This window comes from Oncorhynchus mykiss, chromosome 12 (assembly GCF_057628025.1).
Source record: "Oncorhynchus mykiss isolate SJ-2025 chromosome 12, ASM5762802v1, whole genome shotgun sequence".
Classification (NCBI taxonomy): domain Eukaryota; kingdom Metazoa; phylum Chordata; class Actinopteri; order Salmoniformes; family Salmonidae; genus Oncorhynchus; species Oncorhynchus mykiss.
Genome location: NC_143033.1, coordinates 38,912,125 through 38,935,297, shown reverse-complemented (window position 1 = coordinate 38,935,297; position 23,173 = coordinate 38,912,125). Strand labels below are relative to the sequence as shown.

General features: G+C 42.7%; 1 protein-coding gene across 1 annotated transcript in view; it reads right to left on the bottom strand.

Annotated features, from left to right (window-relative positions):
* Positions 1-5,473: 5,473 nt before the first annotated feature.
* vps37d (VPS37D subunit of ESCRT-I) overlaps positions 5,474-23,173 on the bottom strand; it is a 42,159-nt gene continuing 24,459 nt past the window's right edge. The window contains exons 3-4 of the mRNA XM_021623691.3: positions 8,802-8,884; positions 5,474-6,480 (exon numbers count right to left, since the gene is read on the bottom strand). Coding sequence (XP_021479366.2) covers positions 5,947-6,480; positions 8,802-8,884 — 617 coding nt within the window. The 3' untranslated portion in view covers positions 5,474-5,946. The remainder of the gene's footprint in view (positions 6,481-8,801; positions 8,885-23,173) is intronic.

Sequence of the window (23,173 nt, the reverse complement as noted above, 5' to 3'; positions counted from 1 at the left end):
TGGACAGTCATCCAGGCAGATATCAACACAATTGAACTCTCCATAGGCACACGTACACCATACACACTTACTGAGTGAGTGAGTGTATGTGTTTGTTCATGCCTGTGTTAGAGCATGTACGTGTGCTAAACAGGTTGAGGGAGGTCCAGAAGCAACAGGATGGATTCTCACAGTAAATCCTGTCTGAACTGGTTTGTGAAAGCGCTCATAGGCTCTCTTCATTAATGCCAGCCCATGTCTTAATAGGCTGTGGTAGCTCTCACAACAGCTCCCTGACTAAAGCAGACACTGCACTCACAAATCACCCCCAACTCTGTAACCTACTCCCCCCAACCTTCCAATGAGTTTCTCTCTAGGGCACTGGATTTTTTTGTTCATGCCACTCACCCTGCATGGGATTTTCTTGAGGCGTTGTGTGAGCTCTAGTCTTTAAAAAAAAATATATACATCTCCTTTATTTAACCAGGTAGGCCAGTTGAGAACAAGTTCTCATTTACAACTGTGACCTGGCCAAGATAAAGCAAAGCAGTGCGACACAAACAACAACACAGAGTTACACATGGGATAAACAAATGTACAGTCAATAGCACAATAGAAAAATCTGTATACAGTGTGTGCAAATGAAGTAAGGAGGTAAGGCAATAAATAGGCCAATAGTGGCGATTTAATTACACTTTAGCAATTTACACTGGAGTGAGATGTGCAGATGAGGATGTGCAAGTAGAAATACTGGTGCGCAAAAGAGCAGAAAAACAAAAACACATTTGGGGATGAGGTAGGTAGTTGGTTGGATGGGCTATTTACAGATGGCTGTGTACAGTTGCAGCGATCGGTAAGCTGCGCTGACAGCTGACCCTTAAAGTAAGTGAGGGAGATATGTCTCTAACTTCAGTGATTTTTGCAATTTGTTCCAGTCATTGGCAGCAGAGAACTGGAAGGAAAGGCGGCCAAAGAAGGTGTTGGCATTGGGGATGACCAGTGAAATATACCTGCTGGAGCATGTGCTATGTTGACCAATGAGCTGAGATAAGGCAGAGCTTTACCTAGCAAAGACTTATAGATGACCTGAAGCCAGTGGGTTTGGCGACAAATATGTAGCGAGGACCAGCCAACAAGAGCATACAGGTCACAGTGGTGTTGCGAAATAGGAAGCCGATTCTAGATTTAACTTTGGATTGGGGATGCTTAATGTGAGTCTGGAAGGAGAGTTTACAGTCTAGCTGTCACGGCCGTCAGAATGAGACCAAGGTGCAACGTGCTGAGCGTACATTTTCTTTATTTGTTAAAATGTCACCAACAAAACAAGAAAAAACTAAACGACCTTGAAGCTTACAAAGGCTATAAGTGCCCCTAACAAAGACAACTTCCCACAATGACAAAAGGGAAAAGGCTGCCTAAGTATGATTCCCAATCAGAGACAACGATAGACAGCTGTCCCTGATTGAGAACCATACCCAGCCAAAACATAGAAATACAAAAACATAGAAAACAGAACATAGAATGCCCACCCAAATCACACCCTGACCAAACTAAATAGAGATATAAAAAGGCTCTCTAAGGTCAGGGCGTGACACTAGCCAGACACCTAGGTATTTATAGTTGTCCACATATTCTAAGTCAGAACCGTCCACAGTAGTGATGCTAGTTGGGGAGGCGGGTGCGGTCAGCGATCGGTTGAAGGAAATGCATTTCGTTTTACTAGCATTTAAGAGCAGTTGGAGGCCAAGGAAGGAGTGTTGTATGGTATTGAAGCTCGTTTGGAGGTTTGTTAACACAGTGTCCAAAGAAGCGCCAGATGTATACAGAATGGTGTCGTCTGCGTAGAGGTGGATCAAAGAATCACCTGCAGCAAGAGCGACATCATTGATATATACAGAGAAAAGAGTTGGCCCGAGAATTGAACTCTGTAGCACCCCCATAGAGACTGCCAGAGGTCTGGACAACAGGGCCTCCGATTTGACACACTGAACTCTATCTGAGAAGTAGTTAGTGAACCAGGCGAGGCAGTCATTAGAGAAACCAAGGATGTTGAGTCTGCCGATAAGAATACGGTGATTGACAGAGCCGAAAGCCTTGACCAGGTCGATGAAGACGACTGCACAGTACTGTCTTTTATCGATGGTCGGATATGATATCGTTTAGGACCTTGAGCGTGGCTGAGTTGCACCTGTGACCAGCTCGGAAACCAGATTGCATAGTGGAGAAGGCACGTGGGATTCGAAATGGTCGGTGATCTGTTTGTTAACTTGGCTTTCGAAGACTTTAGAAAGGCAGGGCAGGATGGATATAGGTCTGTAACAGTTTGGGTCTAGAGTGTCTCCCCCTTTGAAGAGGGGGATGACCGCGGCCGCTTTCCAATCTTTAGGAATCTCAGACATTACGAAAGAGAGGTTGAACAGACTAGTAATAGGGGTTGCAACAATGGCGGCGGATAATTTTAGGAAGAGAGGGTCTAGATTGTCTCGTCTCTATGATTGAATTTTCCCCATTACACTCACAGCATTTTAATGTAAGCAAGGATGTGCCAATTACATAATATGCAGCACATTCACGCTGTGATGTTTAAAACATGCAGATGGGCGCAAAATGAATCTGAATGGATGGAAGGGTTCGGCATTAACAAGCCAGAAAACCTCAGCCAGAGAGAGGGAGACTGAGTGAGATGTACTGTTTGTGCTGTGCTACAGCCCAATGTCTTGGGGGCGCAGGGACTTACATACATTTGATACGGCCCCCATGAATTGGACATTGATCGATCAGGGCTACCCTCTTCCTCTCTTCAAATTGAGTTCTAACCCAGACCAATCACCAGATAGACGCTGCTAAAAGACCAAAGGCGGATAAATATCTAGGTGGAACATTACAGCTTCTCCCCATGTTGCCTTTCTTGTCTTCTGTTGGGCCTTTCCTTGAATAAACACCTCCTCCCCACAACATTTTCATAGGGCTAAATAGCAGCGCACGCACACACACGCACGCACGCACACACACGCACGCACACACGCACGCACGCGCACACACGCACGCACACGCATGCACACACGCACACACTTTCACCTGATCCCATACTGTGAATAGTTGGAAGGGAAAACAAATATTTAAAAATGTCTGCCTCAATTAAACATTCACCTGACTTAAATATACATGCATAGGAAAAAGGCAAATATGCTTTCATAGATCAAATGTATCTTTCAACTATTAAATATGGCTGATGATTTTCTTGGTGTGAATGAAAAGGATTATAACTGGATTTAAGCTCAAGGATATTGAAGGCCCACCCAATCACTGTGCCACTACCCATTGTCCAGCCGATAGACGGCCAGGCCGGCCGTGTCGCCTACAAGGAATACAAATAAGGCCAACATCTTTAATTTGCGAACATTGTGTGTATTTCTACTTTGTTTGTTAAGATTTGATAATGTAGGCCAGGTTGAAATTATGAGATCTCATAGTAAGTGGTGTATTGTAGTGAATCAGGCATGTAGCGTGTAAATTGCTCCTGTATGTCGCTCTGGATAAGAACGTCTGCTAAATGACTTAAAATGTCAAATGTAAATGTGTTTCCACACACAACGGGGACAATGTTTTTTCTCCACCTCAAGCAATCAGGTCACTGGCAGTTCAGTGTCCAGACATCCATTCCAATTGACATTTCCCTAATGAGACACCATGATCTTATTCGGAGAGGCCTGCCCTGGGGGCGCTTTCTCTTAGCACTCATATTTTATATGCCACACGTGTTCATACTGAGAACAGGCAGAAAGGGGAAATTGACTTGACTTTATTATTAATAGCTAATTTTCTATGGATTTTCAATACTTTTTGACATTGTGCTTGCAACCACAATCCACTGACATGAAAAGCTATGGTCTTTTCATGTCAATAGTATAGTTTTCGTCCGAGTGAGTCATCACCATATTCCCCTCCATTTACAGGAAAGCTGAAGGAGTATTCGGTTACCTTGATAAGGGAAGGGAAATATACTGTACTGGACAAAATGTAAAAAGCTTTAGATGTGATCCTGAAACAGAAGGAATATCCCGCATAGATATAACACACCATTCCCCTTCATAAAGATTTTCTGTGATAGATTCTGTTTATTATCATTAGGCCTAATATCTGGGTTAGAATTGAAAACCCTCTCCAGTGGCTTTGGTTGATACTTATGGTAACCTTCACTTCAGGGTGACAGTAGACCTCGCTGTTGCAAAAGTGTTAAAACATGAGTTACGTCAATTCGCCTGGTACACAAACAATGTGGGTTAATTAAAGTAATCTTATTGTAATCCCTTAGGTTACACATGAACTCTGTACAATCTTCCTGCCGTGAAAAAAATTAGGACATAGGGAAAAACTTGCTTGTTTGTGACTACAGTCCCTCCCAGTCATGGTCGTTCTCTTTGGCATGCCTTGGCATTGGTCTCCTATGGAGAAGGCTCTAAATTCACGCTCACCTTTTAGTTCGTCAACCATGTCCTTAGATTGATCCTGAGAGCTAAACAATGTGTTTTGTTTGGTTGGAAGCCTGCCTTGTCACATGGAGATTCCTGTGCCCACTGATGTCATGGACCTGCTGTGATAGTAGTTCTCTCACAATGAATATGATGCTAATCACATCATTGGAGAAATGTATTTTATTGCTGAAAATGTTGTGCCCCATTGATTTGAAGCGCAAAACCAGGACGTTATAATGACCAATTATCCTTTTTACCCCAAAGTGCACTTCTATGCTGGACTGATAGTAAGAAAATTAAAGAGGTTAGCAATTGTTTCATATTAAATCATAACAGTACGTGCTTCCGGCAGAAGGCTGACTTTCTCACAGAGATTCAATTTACACGCTCTTATTCTCAGTTCGGAGGAGAAATAAAAACATTCAGGAAGCCCTGAAAGAAAAACAGCCTCTCATTTATCAGAGTAAACAAAAGCCTTTGAAGCTGGGCATTTAAAATAGGATTTCCATAAATAAGTAAACTATTCACCGATGTGAATGTTTCGACACACTGTTTGTGAAATAACAAAAGCAGAGTTGTGCGCTCCTCGAGGTTTATTTGTGACGGTAACCAACTTCGGCTGAGAAACCTGGTGACCCTTTAGAAAATGTAGCCCTATTTGGGAGCCGGTCCAAAGATAACAATTTTACTGTTCCCCCAAATCCACTCTCAGCGATATATTCATCATCATCATTATCCATGTGATAATAAAACATTTGAAAAGCCTGAGCAAACAGTCATGTTGCCAGTATATATCTACTGGCCGGATAAATAATAAATATTAGACCATCTGCTCTAAATATGCATTTGAAAGGGGAAGCTGCATAAACACTCTGTCACATATTCAGTGTTCTTTGTTCATCTTTATGTTGTGATGTCTTGTGTTTGCGCATCAGGAAAATGGCTTGGAAATTATTCCAAAATTGCAGAAATACGACTGCATCGCTTGGGCAGAACTATGAAACAAGTAACAACAGGGATTTAGGTTAATAATAAACACCACCATTTGTACTTTATTGATCATCAGCAAAACGACACCAGGCCATTTCATAGAAGCCTTGCAGTTCTTAGTCGGAGGAATGGACAATGGGGTCCTTTATGACAACCCGGAGGCACTACTCCATTTGAGACATTTCCATATCATTGCTGTGCTTCACAACCATGTGACGCCCTGACAGTGTAACATTCAAAGAAAAAAACGAACAACAATGAAAACCACAACCTGTTGCTCCTTCATTCATTCATTAACTTGCTTGCTTTCAACTACACTTACTCCATGCTTAATGGCTTCTGGTTATCTCCCTTTTTAGGTATGTTTACATTTTGTGTCATGGCTGGAGAACGTATGTGTCAGATCAATTCCACAAAGTCTTCAAAGGCCATCTTTGCGTGCATGAGTCTGGTAGCCGCTGTTTGGTTCCATGTCTAGAGACCTCCAGGGCCCATGCCTCAGCTATCGGTATAGAGGCTCAGGCTGGTGAGTGGCAGGTCTATAGAGCTGCTGTAACCGCACCGGTCTGGTTGGCCAGCCACCGGGTAATTGTCCAATGACCCGTAGGTTCACAGGGTGCCCATGTCCCGAGAACTGGGCATTTGGGCTCAGGATGTGGGTCTGGCCCGGCTGGGAGTCCAGCGGAGGTAGACTGGCGTGGGACGGGGCAGAGGGCAAGGTGGTTAGCAAGGGGAAGTGGGGCAGCAGGATGGCGGGGGTGAGGCCGTAGCGGAGCTGGAAGACCCGGGGCGGGCCCTGGGCCACGAAGCCGTTGGGCTGCTGGGTTTCAGGGTGCTCGTCTCTCTTCACCTCCCGCGCCTTGTCCTCTCGCTCCTCTAGCTTTTTGGGTTTGCTGGAATTCTCTTTGGCTCGGCTGAGCTCCTGGATTTTCTCTGCCTGAACACGGCGGATGTGGTAGCTCTTCCTGGAGCTTTGGAAGGAGTCCAGGAACCCCTCCAAGGGCACGTTCCCTTCCATGAACTTCTCCAGGAGGTCCTGTGAAGCAGAGGCCAAGGTATCAGAAGACAGGAAGTCTAACAAAAGGATTCACAACCCCTGGGAACAGTGTAAACACAGCCCCACATGTAAAACGGGGTTTCACATTGACTTGTAATGCTTGCCATGAACTTTGACACAGATGTGTTGATAATTTAATTGCAAGATATATTATTTTACATGGGCCAAAATGGTATATCCAGTAACACTTCCACTGGAACAGCCCTAGAATGACTGTAATCAGTCTGACTGGCAACTGTACCCCCAGTCATTGGGAGCAGGTGGAAAAACCTGTCTAGCCTAGTATTGGGGGAGTGAATAATTGATTACAGTCTGCACAGCCCACCTCCCCACTCTAACCTCTGCCTGAGCATAGTCAATGGGAAGAACTCAATTAGCAGGAAGCGACCGGCTACGCAGACAAAAAAGGTTTGGGTCATTACTGTGTATCTTCCATATCAGAGCAGCACAAATGGTGTTTGTCTGCGTAGCAAGTTGCCAGCTGTAGATGGCTTGACACTAGGCTTGGGCGATATACTGTATATTGGGTGATATACCGTTTACCTGTATACTGGGGTATTTCGAAATACCAACGGTTTAATATATTTTTTCAATCCCATCCTGGATCAAGATCCCTGTTGCCTAAATTGTTTTGTGCGTCAATATATTAATATATTTTTTCAATCACCTTGTGTGCACATTCGGTAATACACTATACCCCGGTATTGTACAGAAACGGTATGCCGGTATGAAATCTGGATACCGCCTAACCCTACACAATCAACTCCCTATGATGTTACCTTCGGCCTCGGGGGCTGAAATCTGTCAGCTTCAACAGGGAGCCGCTAAAGATATTAATGAGTGGCACTGGCGATACATAAAACCAAATTGCTGGAACACACAAAAGAACCCACCCTTACTGCCATTCATTAGATACGTACATTGATGGTGTGAAATCCATTTAATAAACAAATGGGCCATTTATTATGGCCACTGGCTGGACGGCCTTTCATGGATATATGTTGGAAGGATTGTGTGTGGGGGGATAGTCTATGGTAGTAAGCCTTTCTCATTATGGGAACGTGCTGTATAGGACTATAGTCTGTGCACGGTTATACAGTCACTTCCTTACAGGATATGGTTTGTGAAATAAAGGTTTACAAGGGCCACTTGCTAATAGATCAAGCTCAATAAATGTGTAGTGCCATACATTCCTCTCCAAATAAAATGTTATATCACCTAGGAAAGTATGAGGTCGGATTAAATGTGTATAGTTTGCACCAATTGCCCTGTAAAAAAAAAACTTTCCTACAAGGGTAAAAACATACCAATGTGGGCATGTTTGCTGTGTAGTGTCTTGGTTAAAGTAATGAAGGAGCTGAATGTAGTTGTATGAAAATTGTAGCTGTAGGTTAATGAGGTATTTAAATGGTTCAGTAAACCGTGACAGTCAACGTGCAGTGCACATTAAAAAAGTAGCTGATGCGGGTGACAAAACTACACTTATATATCGGGATATTATTTTTGTATCGTATAATTTTGACCACATCACAATATTATTTTTGTATCGTACAATTTTGACCATATCACAATATTATTTTTGCGCTAGTTTGCTGTAGCTACAACAAAACTCCAGTATTTGTCCATCATAGCTTGTTTTCTATCTTTTTAAATATGGAAACCTTTTGTTTTTCCATGGCTGATCAAAACATTTTTTTTCTCGTGGCTCTCTCATGTCCCTCTGAAGCAGATATATGGTGAGCAATATTTTTGAAACATTGAAACACAATAATATCACAGTATCGGTGAGAATTGGCATACATATCGTATCGCCACTTAAATATCATGATAATATCGTATCGTGAGGTCTGTGTGTATTTCTATTAACCGTCTAGTCATCTATAACATTATGTGTTTAATAAGCAAATGAACATTTGAAAGACCTGAATATTTTTAAATCAATAGGTCAAGGAAAATGTTCTCCTTCAAATTGTAGACATTTCTATTGAAATCGTGGCCAGATGTAATATAGTGCACAGAAAACTTTGGGCAAAATTCTTTGTTTGATCTCGCTTGAAAAAGGCAACCAGTTCAGTGTGGATCCTAACTCCTGCAGGCTTGAATACTCAAGTATGCATGAGTTTCATAGACTATTCCTAGAATTTGTCCGATTTTAATGGAGCGCAGAATGAACAAGTGTGGCCTGGCTGTCGACTTACGTGGAGGCTTTTCAATGATTCTACACTAGTGCTGACAATGCAAAGAACACACTCAGTGGTTTATGCTAAGACCCAACAATAGAGCTCAGGCTTTGGAATTACCTCAGACTGTTCCTCAGCACGCGCCACATCTTCTTGGAGAAGATTTTGTGCTGTTTGGAGGCTGTGCTTCTGTGTGTGGGGCACTGCAAGGACAAGGAAACATAATTGATTCACAAGGAATGACAGTGACAGAGGGATCAGTTAATTACATGAAAGAGCTTACCAAAAAGAGTGACTTGTGTCTAGCTCAAGACTGAGGGTGGTTCAGTCAATGAGAAACCAGGAGACATTAAATCATTTTAAAACACAAAGAACCTTTAGGGTTGTAAAGGGAGATGGTGGGTGGACATTTTTTTGGGCTCGGAGAGAGGGGCTAGGGAGCTGCAAACGTTGCCTGTGAGCAAACATTTCAAAACATTGAGGTTTGTTCAGCAGAAGAAGAACCAGTCGCTTCTGTCTCAGTCTGTCAACCAACCCATGAGAGAGGCGTCCACACATCAAGGTTCCACTTCCATTGAATAATGTTTGCAGTGTCATCGGTAGGCAGAGTACGAATTAAACAATGAAATTCGGGGGTCTCTATTTTCTTAATGGAACCTAAACATTTTCTGGGCCTAATAGTAAAGACATCATATAATAATTTTTTTTTATTAGCTTTTTTATTTTGGCATGAACATAACGTAATCTTATTGAACAACAAATCACTTAAAAAGTATGCTACCTGTGTAACGGTTTTCTTGGTGAGAAGGAGAGTCGGACCAAAACGCAGCGTGTAGATTGCGATCCATGTTTTAATGAACAAACGTAAAACACGAATCAGTACAAACACTACAAAATAAAGACCGTGATGACCGTAACGAAAACCTAAACAGCCCTATCTGGTGAAAACACATAGACAGGAACAATCACCCACAAACACACAGTGAAACCCAGGCTACCTAAATATGGTTCCCAATCAGAGACAATGACGAACACCTGCCTCTGATTGAGAACCATATCAGGCCGAACATAGAACTAGACAAACTAGACATGTAACATAGAATGCCCACTCAGATCACACCCTGACCAACCACAACATAGAAATATACAAAGTAAACTATGGTCAGGGTGTGACAACCTGCGCATGTATGTCCACTACAATATAATTCCAGCATCCAAACATTGAACTGTGCACTCGAGACATTTGTTACAAAACACCAAAAAGTGTAATGACAGTAACATTAGCACTTTCAAAATATTATACTAAGGAAAATGTTTTTAAATATACACTACTGTTTAAAAGTTTAGGGTCACTTAGAAATGTCATTGTTTTTGAAAGAAAAGCAATTTTTTTGTCCATTAAAATAACATCAAATTGATCAGAAATACAGTGTAGACATTGTTAATGTTGTAAATGACTATTTTAGCTGAAAACGGCTGATTTTTTATGGAATATCAACATAGGTGTACAGAGGCCCATTATCAGCAACCCTCACTCCTATGTTCCAATGGCACATTGTGTGAGCTAATCCAAGTTTATCATTTTAAAAGGCTAATTGATCATTAGGAAACCCTTTTGCAATTATGTTAGCACAGCTGAAAACTGTTGTTCTGATTAAAGAGGCAATAAAACTGGCCTTCTTTAGACTAGTTGAGTATCTGGAGCATCAGCATTTGTGGGTTTGATTACAGGCTCAAAATGGCCAGAAACAAAGACCTTTCTTCTGAAACTCACCAGACTAATTCTTGTTCTGAGAAATGAAGGGTATTCCATGCGGGAAATTTCCAAGAAACTGAAGATCAACGTCAACAGTGAACAGGCGCCTCCGGGATGCTGGACTTCTAGGCAGAGTTCCTCTGTCCAGTGTCTGTTCTTTTGCCCATCTTAATATTTTATTTTTATTGGCCAGTCTGAGATATGTCTTTTTTTTTTTTTTTTCGCCTCTTCACTGTTGCCCCACCATTCTGGATTACTGACCTCTGCCTGACATTGACCTGCCTTTTGCCTGCCCCTGTTTGATTTAATAAACTATTGTTACTTCGACATTGTCTGCATCTGGGTCTTACCTGAAACATAGGATCAGTCCAACTATTATTTAATTCTGATTTATAAAGATTTTCATAGAAGCTTATAAATATGTTATTAATAGCATTGTTGTTTCTAATTAAATACATTTTATCATTATTTTTTAAAATTGTAACTGGTTTGTCATGTATCCATTTGTCATTTTTTACCCATTTTTACCCCAATTTCGTGGTATCCAGTTGGTAGTTACAGTCTTGTCTCATCGCTGCAACTCCGAGGCGAAGTTTGAGAGCTGTGCGTCCTCCGAAACACAACCCAACCAAGCCGCAATGCTTCTTGACACAATACCCACTTAACCCGGAAGGCAGCCGCACCATTGTGTCGGAGGAAACACTGTACACCTGGCGACCGTGTCAGCGTGCACTGCGTCCAGCAAGCCGTAGGAGTCGCTAGTGTGCGATGGGACAAGAACATCCCTGCCGAGTCAAACCCTCCCCTAACCCGGACGACGCTAGGCCAATTGTGCGCCGCCCCATGGGTCTCCCGGTCGCGGCCGGCTGCGACAGAGCTTGGACTCGAACCCAGAATCTCTAGTGGCACAGCTAGCACTGCGATGCAGTGCCTTAGACCACTGCACCACTCGAGTGTCCAGCATACTTAAATTCACACAGGACACCTGATAAGACAGGAGAATTACATCAGATATAACAGACTGACCCTAGCCCCCCAGCACATAGACTATTGCAGCATAGATACTTAAGACTGAGACAGGGGTGGGTCGGGGGACACTGTGGCCCAGTCCGAAGATAAATTGAGCTCTGTAGGAGAAAGCCCTACCTCCAGCAGTTTGCTTAGAAATTCTAAGGACAATAAGGAGGCCTGCGTCTTGTGACCTTAGAGTTTGTGTAGGTATGTACAGCAGGACCAAATTGGAGAGATAGGTAGTGACGAGCCATGTAATGTTTTGTAGGTTAGCAGTACAACCAGGTGTACAGTGTTTCCCCCGACACATTGGTGCAGCTGGCTTCCGGGTTAAGTGGGCATTGTGTCAAGAAGCAGTGCAGCTTGGTTGGTTTTTGTTTCAAAGGACGAACGGCTCTCGACCTTTGCCTCTCTCTCGAGTCCGTATGGGAGTTGCAATGATGAGACAAGACTGTAACTACCAATTGGATACGAGGAAATTGTGGAGAAAAAGGCTAAAAAATATATAATCCTCTCTACCTCCCCTCCCGGACTACATGGCCTGATGACTCCTGGCTGTCCCCAGTCCACCTTAGATCCTGGTTCCTCTCTAGGTTTCTTCCTAGTTTCCTGCCTTTCTAGAGAGTTTTTCCTAGCCACCGCACCTCTACATCTGCATTGCTTGCAATTTGGGGTTTTATAGGCTGGGTTTCAGTATAGCATTTTGTGACATCTGCTTATGTAAAAAAAGTCTTTAAAAATACATTTGATTGATTCATTGACTGGTGTTTGTACCAGTTTTAGTTGAACGTGTCTCCACAAGCTGTTCCCTTTAATGAGCCAACAAGTCACTTCAGTCAAACAATGGTAATGCATTTTAGCATGATAATGGTTCATTCTGAGCACCACAGGCAGTGGGTTCACACATAAAACAACAAACCATAGTGGACGTTCCAACAACAAGCCCATCACAACTCTGCCCCTACTCACCCCGTTCATGTCTCTCCATTGTTTGAACATGAATAATCCAAAGCAACAGTAAGGCCTCTACTGGCAAGAGCTGCGTGAACATGTACCTTCATATACGTGAGAACCACGCATGCATGAAGGGAAAATGGTGAGGCGAGGCGTGCCATGTGCATGACCCTGTGCTCCAGTTGTTGGGGGTGTAATGGAAGGCGACAGACAGCCAAACAAACACACCAGGAGCAGCTGCATTTAATTCAGCAGGCCTAGAGGATAACTGGCTAAAACAATAGCATTACCAGGTCCTCCTCAGGCGGAATGGGGGAGGGGGGCAGAGCAACACCAACCTCAGACTAGCTGGCTTAAGGGCATAGGCAAATGGGGATCCTAATAAATCAAATCAAGCCTCTGGGAGCGGCATTTGGCACGCTGACACTCACAGCAGAGGATTGAGAATTTTGCTCCCCACTGTTTTCAGAAAGCAAGATATGGTCAGTTAACTGCCCCTCTTATCTGAAGCAATGGTCTACTCACGAAAGCTACCCATCCCTGGGTGGGCTTGAACTACTAACCTTTCACTTAAGAGCCAAACAAGATAGCCGTTTGCTCCAAGATACAGGAGCTATAGAAATGTGACACAGCCTGTAACTGTATGAATGTAAGCCCTACTTGTTCCACATTTAGTTACATTACAGCCTTATTCTAAAATGGATTAAATCATTTCTTTCTCTCATCAACCTACACAACCTTCTACCCCCAAGCCATAAGACTCCTGAAAATCTAATCAAATGGCTACCCAGACAATTTGCATTGCCCATCACCCCCCACCCCCTCTAATACGCCGCTGCTACTCTCTGTTGTTATCATCTATGCATAGTCACTTTATGAATTCTACCTACATGTACATATTATCTCAACTAACTGGTACCCCAGCACATTGACTCTCTGGTACCCCCTTGTAAATAAGCCCAGCAAAAAAATAAACATCCCTTTTCAGGACCCTGTCTTTCAAAGATCATTTGTAAAAATCCAAATAACTTCACAGATCTTCATTGTAAAGGGTTTAAACACCGTTTCCCATGCTTGTTCAATTAAGATCACAGTTATGAAGAATTAGGACACTAAAGAGGCCTTTCTACTGACTCTGAAAAACACCAAAAGAAAGATGCCCAGGGTCCCTGCTCATCTGTGTGAACGTGCCTTAGGCACGCTGCAAGGAGGCATGAGGACTGCAGATGTGACCAGGGCAATAAATTGCAATGTCCTTACTGTGAGACACCTAAGACAGCGCTACAAGGAGACAGGACGAACAGCTGATCATCCTCGCAGTGGCAGACCATGTGTAACAACACCCGCACAGGATCGGTACATCCGAACATCACACCTGCAGGACAGGTACAGGATGGCAACAACAACTGCCCGAGTTACACCAGGAACGCATAATCCCTCCATCAGTGCTCAGACTGTCCGCAATAGGCTGAGAGAGGCTGGATTGAGGGCTTGTAGGCTTGTTGTAAGGCAGGTCCTCCCTCACCAGACATCACCGGCAACAACGTCACCTATGGGCACAAACCCACTGTCGCTGGACCAGACAGGACAGGCAAAAAGAGCTCTTCACTGATGAGTCACAGTTTTGTCTCACCAGGGGTGATGGTCGGATTTTCGTTTATCATCAAAGCGTTACACCGAGGCCTGTACTCTGGAGCGGATCGATTTGGAGGTGGATGGCCCGTCATGGTCAGGGGCGGTGTGTCACAACATCATCGGGCTGAGCTTATTGTCATTGCAGGCAATCTCAACCCTGTGCGTTACAGGGAAGACATCCTCCTCCCTCATGTGGTACCTTTCCTGCAGGCTCATCCTGACACGACCCTCCATCCAGCATGACAATGCCACCAGCCATACTGCTCGTTCTGTGCGTTATTTCCTGCAGGACAGGAATGTCAGTGTTTGCCATGGCCAGCGAAGAGCCCGGATCTCAATCCCATTGGGACCTGTTGGATCGGAGGGTGAGGGCTAGGGCCATTCCCCCCAGCAATGTCCGGGAACTTTCAGGTGCCTTGGTGGAAGAGAGGGGTGACATCTCACAGCAAGAACTGGCAAATCTGGTGCAGTCCACGAGGAGGAGATACACTGCCGTACTTAATGCAGCTGGTGGCAACACCAGATACTGACTGTTACTTTTGATTTGGACCTCGCTTTGTTCAGGGACACATTATTCAATTTCTGTTAGTCACATGTCTGTGGAACTTGTTCAGTTTATGTCTCAGTTGTTGAATCTTGTTATGTTAATACAAATATTTACACGTTAAGACATGTTAAGTATTTTTTGCTGAGTTTAGTCTCGCTATTGTTATTTTACTGCTGCTCTTTAATTACTTGTTACTTTTATTTCTTATACCTATCCGTATTTTTTAACTGCATTGTTGGTTAGGGGCTTGTAAGTAAGCATTTCACTGTAGGGTCTACACTTGTTGTATTCGGCGCATTTGACTAATAAAATGTGATTTGATTTTATTTGATCCGAAATTGAGCTCAGGTGCATTCTATTTCCATTGACCATCCTTGAGATGTTTCTACAACTTGATTGGAGTCCACCTGTGGTAAATTCTATTGATTTGACATGATTTGGGAAGGCACACACCTGTCTATATAAGAATGAATTGTCGAATGAATTGTCCGTAGAGCTCCGAGACAGGATTGTGTCGAGGCACAGAGCTGGGGAAGGGTACCAAAACATTTCTGCAGCATTGAAGGTTCCCAAGAACACAGTGGCCTCCATTGTTCTTAAATGGAAGAAGTTTGGAACCGCCAAGACTCTTCCAAGAGCTGGCTGCCTAGCCAAACTGAGCAATCGGGGGTGAAGGGCCTCGGTCACGGAGGTGACCAAGAACCCGATGGTCACTCTGAAAGACTTCCAGAGTTTCTGTGTGGAGATAGGAGAACCTTCCAGAAGGAGAACCATCTCTGCAGCACTCCATTAATCAGACATTTATGGTAGTGGCCAGATGGAAGTCATTCCTCAGTAAAAGGCACATGACAGCCCGTTTGGAGATTTGCAAATAGGCACCTAAAGGAATCTCAGACCATGAGAAACAAGATTCTCTGGTCTGATGAAACCAATATTGAACTCTTTGGCCTGAATGCCAAGTGTCACGTCTGGAGGAAACCTGGCACCATCCCTATGATGAAGCATGGTGTTGGCAGCATCATGCTGTGGGGATGTTTTTCAGTGGCAGGGACTGGGAGACTAGTCAGGATCGAGGTAAAGATGAACCAAGCAAAGTACAGAGAGATCCTTGATGAAAACCTGCTCCAGAGTACTCAGGACCTCAGAATGGGCCGGAGGTTCACCTTCCAACAGGGCAACGACCCTAAGCACACAACCAAGACAACGCAGGAACGGCTTCGGTACAAGTCTCTGAATGTCTTTGAGTGGCCTAGCCAGAGCCCAGACTCGAACCCGATCGAACATCCCTGGTTCTGAAGTGCCAGGACCGTCTCCTAAAGTTGATTCAGCTGCACCACCAGTACAGAGATTGCTCAGGAATGGAAGCAGGCAGGTGTGAGTGCATCTACACACACAGTGGGCAAAGACTTTTGGAGGATGGCCTGATGTCATGAAGGGCAGCAAAGAAGCCACTTCTCTCCAGGAAAAACATCAGGGGCAGACTGATATTCTGCAAAAGGTACAGAAATTGGACTGCTGAGGACTGGGGTAAAGTCATCTTCTCTGATGAATCCCCTTTCCGATTGTTTGGGGCATCCGGAGAAAAGCTTGTCCGGAGAAGACAAGGTAAGCGCCACCATCAGTCCTGTGTCATGCCAACAGTAAAGCATCCTGAGACTATTCATGTGTGGGGTTGCTTCTCAGCCAATGGTGTGGGCGCACTCACAATTTTGCCTCAGAACACAGCCATGAATAAAGAATGGCACCAACACATCCTTTGAGAGCAACTTCTCCCAACCATCCAGGAACAGTTTGGTGATAAACAATGCCTTTTCCAGCATGATGGAGCACCTTACCAGAAGGCAAAAGTGATAACTAAGTGGCTCGGGGAACAAAAAATCTATATTTTGGGTCCATGGCCAGGAAACTCCCCAGGCCTTAATCCCATTGAGAACTTGTGGTCAATCCTCAAGAGGCGGGTGGACAAAACAAAAACCCACACATTTTGACAAACTCTAAGCATTGATTATGCAAGAATGGGCTGCCATCAGTCAGGATGTGGCAATTTAAACAATTTAAAGGTAATGCTACCAAATACGAATTAAATGTATGCAAACTTCTGACCCTCTGGGAATGTGAAATAAATAAAATATTTAAAAAATAATTCTCTCTACTATTATTCTGACAATTCACATTCTTAAAAAAAAGTGGTGATCCTAAATGACCTAAAACAGGGAATTTTTACTAGGATAAAATGTCAGGAATTGTGAAAAACTGAGTTAAAATGTATTTGGTTAAGGTGTATGTAAACTTCCGACTTCAACTGTACATATTACCATAACTACTTCGTACCCCTGCACATTGACTCGGTACCGCTACTCCTTGCATATAGCCTTGTTATTTTTTGATTATTGTGTTACTATTTCCTTTTTTAAATGTAGCAAATTTAAACTTTTTAACTTAAACGTGCTCGTAAGTAAGTATTTCACAGTAAAGTCTACAACTGTTGTATTCTAAACATGTGACAAATCAAATTTGATTAGAGCGGTGTGGGTGTCGCGCACGTGCTGTCATGGGGTCCGGGACCCGGGGTGTCGCCGCCAGGGTTGGGTAGGTTATTTTCTCAATGTAATCAGTTACGTATTCTGATTACATTCCGTTACCTTTAGATCAATTTCCCCTTAAGAGGTATTAGAAGATGACAAACATTTATGTTACCAATTGAACCACATCTATTGCAAGATAAATCAATGTTAAAGTCTACATAGCTGTTCATATATGGATGTTAAATTTGACTTTAGTGGTTGGTTATGTATGCATCTTCTAACCCATCGCTTTATACTACATATAATAACATGATTAAATTATATCTTCCCATTAAAAACCAAAGTCTATTAGAATTCCATAACAGCGCAAACTGGCTCTAACCAGAATAGAAAGAGAAGCGGGAGGCCCCGGTGCACACCTGGGCAAGAGGACAAGTACATTAGAGTTTCTAGTTTGAACTCACAAGTCCTCAGCTGACAGCTTCATTAAATAGTAACGCAAAACACCAGTCTCAACATCAACAGTGAAGAGGCAACTTCAGGATGCTGGCCATCTAGGCAGAGTTGCAAAGAAAAAGCCGTATCTCAGACTGGCCAATAAAAATTAAAGATTAAGATGGGCAAAAGAACACAGACACTGGACAGAGGAACTCTGCCTAGAAGGCCAGCATCCCGGATGTTCCTGTTCACTGTTGACGTTGAGACTGGTGTTTTGTGGATACTATTTAATGAAGCTGCCAGTTGAGGACTTGTGAGGGATCTGTTTCTCAAACAATACATTCTAATGTACTTGTCCTCTTGCTCAGTTGTGCAGCAGGGCCTCCCACTCCTCTTTCTATTCTGGTTAGGGCCAGTTTGCGCTGTTCTAGCCACCGTGCTTCTACACCTGCATTGCTTACTGTTTGGGGTTTTAGGCTGGGTTTCTGTACAGCACTTTGAGATATCAGCTGATGTACGAAGGGCTATGTAAATACATTTGATTTGATTTGATTTCTGTGAAGGGAGTAGTTATATGAGATCTTCAGTGTCTTGGCAATTTCTCGCATGGACTACACTTAATTTCTCAGAACAAGAATAGTCTGGTGAGTTTCAGAAGAAAGATCTTTGTTTCTGGCCATTTTGAGCCTGTAATCGAACCCACAAATGCTGATGCTCCAGATACTCAACTAGTCTAAAGAAGGACCGTTTTATTTATTTTTTAATCAGAACAACAGTTTTCAGCTGTTCTAACATAATTGCAAAAGGGTTTTCTAATGATCAATTTGCCTTTTAATCACACAATGTGCCATTGGAACACAGGAGAGATGGTTGCTGATAATGTACGCCTATGTAGATATTCCATAAAAAAATCTGCCGTTTACAGCTACAATAGTCATTTACAACATTAACAATATCTACACTGTATTTCTGATCAATTTGATGTTATTTTAATGGACAAAAATGTGCTTGTCTTTCAAAAACAAGGATATTTCTAAGTGACCCCAAACTTTTGAACGATAGGGTGTGTGTATATATATATATATATAATTTATAAGTCTAAAAATGGATGTAGCAACTACAGATTGCCCCATTAAGTCTATCAAAAGTGTGTGAGTTTGAGAATGTGTCCATTGGGCCTATGGATGTATTTTGAGCAATAAAAACCCAACTTTTAATCCATAGGTTTTGATTCACACACTGTCCACTGGTTAGGCAGGTTAAACTTCTTGAATTCAACCATTATTGGGTTCAAATACACATTTAGATTTGTGAACAGCCATCCACAACAACCACAATCTCTAAGGCGCAAATAGCTTAATGAGAGAGCAGCAGTGTGATTCACATCAATGCGCTATGTTGATATCAATAATAAGTGATATCCGTATCACCGTAGACTACAACCACTGCTGTCATCCTTACCTCCAAGCGTTTATTCAAGTTGGATAATCTTTGGATGCCGACAGCAGTCGCACTATTGGAAGACATAGCTTGGACTGTAGCCTACAAAAGCCTATACCTGCTCTCTTCCCGCGATTGATCAAAAACATTTGCTGTGTCATCGTAGTGGTCTCTGACTTGTGGTCAGACTCATTCAGGTGGAACAAACTTAAACTTGTGGCTTTTTTCAGTGTTGAATTGAATGTCATTGAGAAAAGGTTATTTTTTTGCAGTCAAAGGTTTTTTTTTTCCGCAAACATCCTTTCTGAATTTAAAAGTAATCCTTGAAGTAACCATCTAGTTTTTCAAAAATATCTGTAATCTGACTACAATATTGTTGCTGGTAACGTAACGGATTACATATACCATTTTTTGTAATCCGTTACTCCCCAATCCTGGCCGCGGCACTGAAGTGGTAGATCTGGTGACGGATTTTACTGACAAAACACTGAACACAGTAGAAACAAGCCCATGTTAATCTGTATATGAACTGGTTATTAATAATACATTTGAAAAAGAGAATGCAGCATACTGAACATTTTGTGAAATCCTTTGAAAACTTCCTTGGACAATTCTTTCAGTAAAGCATACAGTATAAAGGTCTCCAAGCAAGCCAACAGAAAGAAGACCAATTTCATGACTGAACTGCAGCTGACATCGTCTCATCAATGGCTATTAGATAGAATTTCTGCTGACTGGTATGCCTGAAGCACCGCAGCTAGACACCAATATAAGGCCATGTGTCCAAAGGAATCTCATATTTTCCAATGGTAATGTACTGTACCTATCAGCTCATACTGATGCCATGAAAATAAGTCATAGTATCACAGATGGGGCCTCGCAGGGCTTGGAATATTTGAATGTTCAGAATCAGCCAGTGGGTCAGCAGTAAATTATAACCCTGCAGGACCCTGGCCCAGTTTAGATGCCTACATAGACCAACATGTCTTCTCTCTCAAATTAGGTCAGGATGAAAAAGACAAAGCACGCAAGCTCCGAGGCCACTTCATACAGCGAAACGAAAGCCCCCTCACACACACACACATACGTACACACACACACACACACACACACACTCTTCCTGTCAATAACAGTGGGTGTTATTTGGTCTGTGGAGATAAATACTGATGACTGGTGCTGCTCCGCTTGACTGGGGATGATAAAATGAGCTTGATGGGCTTCACACAAAGAGACGCATGTTTCCTGAATGTGTCACCCTGTCTCCTCAAAGCTTTTATAACACCATACACTGTGCTGACACCATCTATTTCTCCCTATGACAAGTTTGGTAGAGACTTCCCAAAAATCTTTTAGGATGTAGATGAGGCAGAGAAAATGCACACCAGCATCTTGTGCAATGTCATTTGTACAGAATGTTTTCTCAGATCAAAAGAGACAGCGTGCGAGCTTAGAGGTTAGAGCATAGCGAGGTTAGAGCATAGTGCTTGCTCTCCAGACTGACGCTGAGTGTGTCGCAACTCTGTGGCTTCAGCTTTACTTTACCACAGTCTGACAACAGCAACACAGTTAGCAGCCAGTGCCTTCAGCAGCTAACAACATAGCTGTTTCTCCACTGCAGCTAAAAATAACATGAAAAGCATTCTTTAGAACAAATCCAGCAAGATAGATTACACCTTTGGGCTAGTTGAAAGGTGGAGGATTTTGCTTCTAGATAACGTCCTACAGTGTGTGCTTTAATAGCTCACCACTATATCACATTTGTTGGGACTTTTATTTTCTCCTTACAGTATGAGATATTGAGCTAATTATTTCACAAGCTCTATTTCACAATCTCTTTATGACAACTTTAAGGCCTACATACTGTGTGAAGGAATGGAGGCCTCTCACACGTGTGTGTGTGTGTGTGTGTGTGTGTGTGTGTGTGTGTGTGTGTGTGTGTGTGTTTATCATCCTTTACCTTAATGTATGCTGATAGTCTTTTTGCTTCTTGGGCTGTGCTTTCCAGTGCTCTTGAGTCTACATAACATGCAGTGGTGCCGTTTAAGATTAGGGAGGATGATTACAGAATATTGGATGACTGTCATTCATATTCCATTCACCCAGCTCAATGTAACATCGATAGGTTCAGGCTACTACTTGATACTTGACTTTTCCAGGTATCCATCATGAGGTTGCTACAATCTAGCCATTGAATTAAAGTTTAAAACGTAGGTCCACAGGTTGAAAGAATTTTGAGTAATCAAGGTGACAGACAGTGACACATTCAATACAGCCTCGCAGACTCTTACCTGCATCTAGCTGATCTAGGGTGTAATCATTAGTCCAACAGTTGCAAATTAGAGTTTCTATTGGACAAATTCAGGTATGTTTATCGCCGTTTTGTTCCTTTAGCTTTCGTTTAAGAAGCGCTTTCAACAGAATCGGCGGAATGAATACACCCCTGATCAGAAGCAAACCGTTCACTTTCATAGCAGCCACATAAAGACAGCATGATCACTTTGCTCGTTGTATATATAATTTCTTCTCTGAACTATTTATGCCTTCTCCTTCTCTCACCTTCTCCCTTTGCTTGTCGACTTTAGTGCACAACACATCAGCTGTCTGTAACCAGGCGAAAAAACCTTTCCAAGCCAAAACTTCATATCATGAACGCTAACTGCTACACACAGCATACATCGTTGTCATGTCATAGTCAACTAGAACTAATAGAACTAACATGTTAGTAAACCCGCTAAAATCATGCAGTACTGTGTACAGTCAGAAAGCAGTTTAGCCGTTAAACCGAAGGGCCCTGGTGGCAATATATTTATAAAACCAAAAGCTTACCTTGACTTGGGAAAGTTATTGTGTTGGATAGCCATAGACAGCTAGTTAACATAGCACCCCTCTCTGTTTGAGTCCGATGTTTGACTTGGCTGAACTAGCTAGCTGCATAAGCAGTTCAGCAGTTACACAGGCAGGCCCCGATAGCAATAAATTAATCAAACCAAAAGCTTACCATGACTTGGAAGAGTTCCAGTGTTGGGATAGCCATAGCTAGCTAGCTAACATAGCACCCTGCTCTGTTTAAGCCGGGTGTTTGACTAGGCTAAACTAGCTATCTGCATTTGTTAGCTAAGTGAAAGTTTTAAAAAATAAAACCAAAACTAGCTTTCTCTCTCTCGCTTTTCCTTCATTTTGGAATAAATTAATTTGTTCAAAATTGTTCAACTATTGTCTTTCTCTCTCTTTGAGTCTACTACTCACCACATGTGATGCACTGCAGTGCTAATTGTAGCTTATGCATTCAGTATTAGAAACATTTTCTGTTCCTTTGATTGGGTGGACAACATGTCAGTTCATGCTGCAAGAGCTCTGATAGGTTGGAGGACATCCTCCGGAAGTTGACATAATTACATAATTACATAATAAAACCCCTGAATATGAGTCTTATTGTGATCTTTGCTAAATTGCACAAAACTATGGGTACACAATTTCCATTGGAATGCTTACATATAAGTGAGGGCTGTCTTTGTCTAGCTGGCAGTTGTGGTTTGATTGTCAGGGGGATCGAGTACTAAAGCCTGCAAAGGGCCCCATTCTCCCCCCATGTGGTGAAGAGTAGTGTAAGGGGAGTTCAATAGCCTTAATCCAACTTAGATAACTACCCCTACCAACACCCATACCAAAATGAAACTGAGACATTTTTGACTCTTCCACCAGTCACTGTGCGATCTCACACCTTCACACTAAAGTAGCTGGCTTCCGATCAGTCTAAAGATGTGGGTGCGTGAGCGGCCATTAAAGGTCACTCAAAGTGGATTTCATTTGTCTAGGTCCTTCTTTTCACATTTGCATTTGTAATCACACCTGATTCTTCTACCCACCTGAGGGGGTCCCTTCATATTTTTTCTTTGATCGATCTCTGTCGAGATGATCGATCTTTGTCGAGGTGATTGATCTTTGTCGAGGGAGGAACAGATTTTTACATATTGTGTATTTTTTTTATTTTGAACACATTTCTGTTTGTTGGCAATGCCAATTCTCTGAAAACGTACTTTCATGTTCGCTAGCTGGACAGGACAACGCCGCTGAGTACTAAACCGTAAACCAGATAACGCGTGTACTATCCATGGTACTATCTCTGTTGATCTCGTCTGCCAATCACGTTATCTGTATCTAAGGTAGTAGACAGCTGGTGACATCT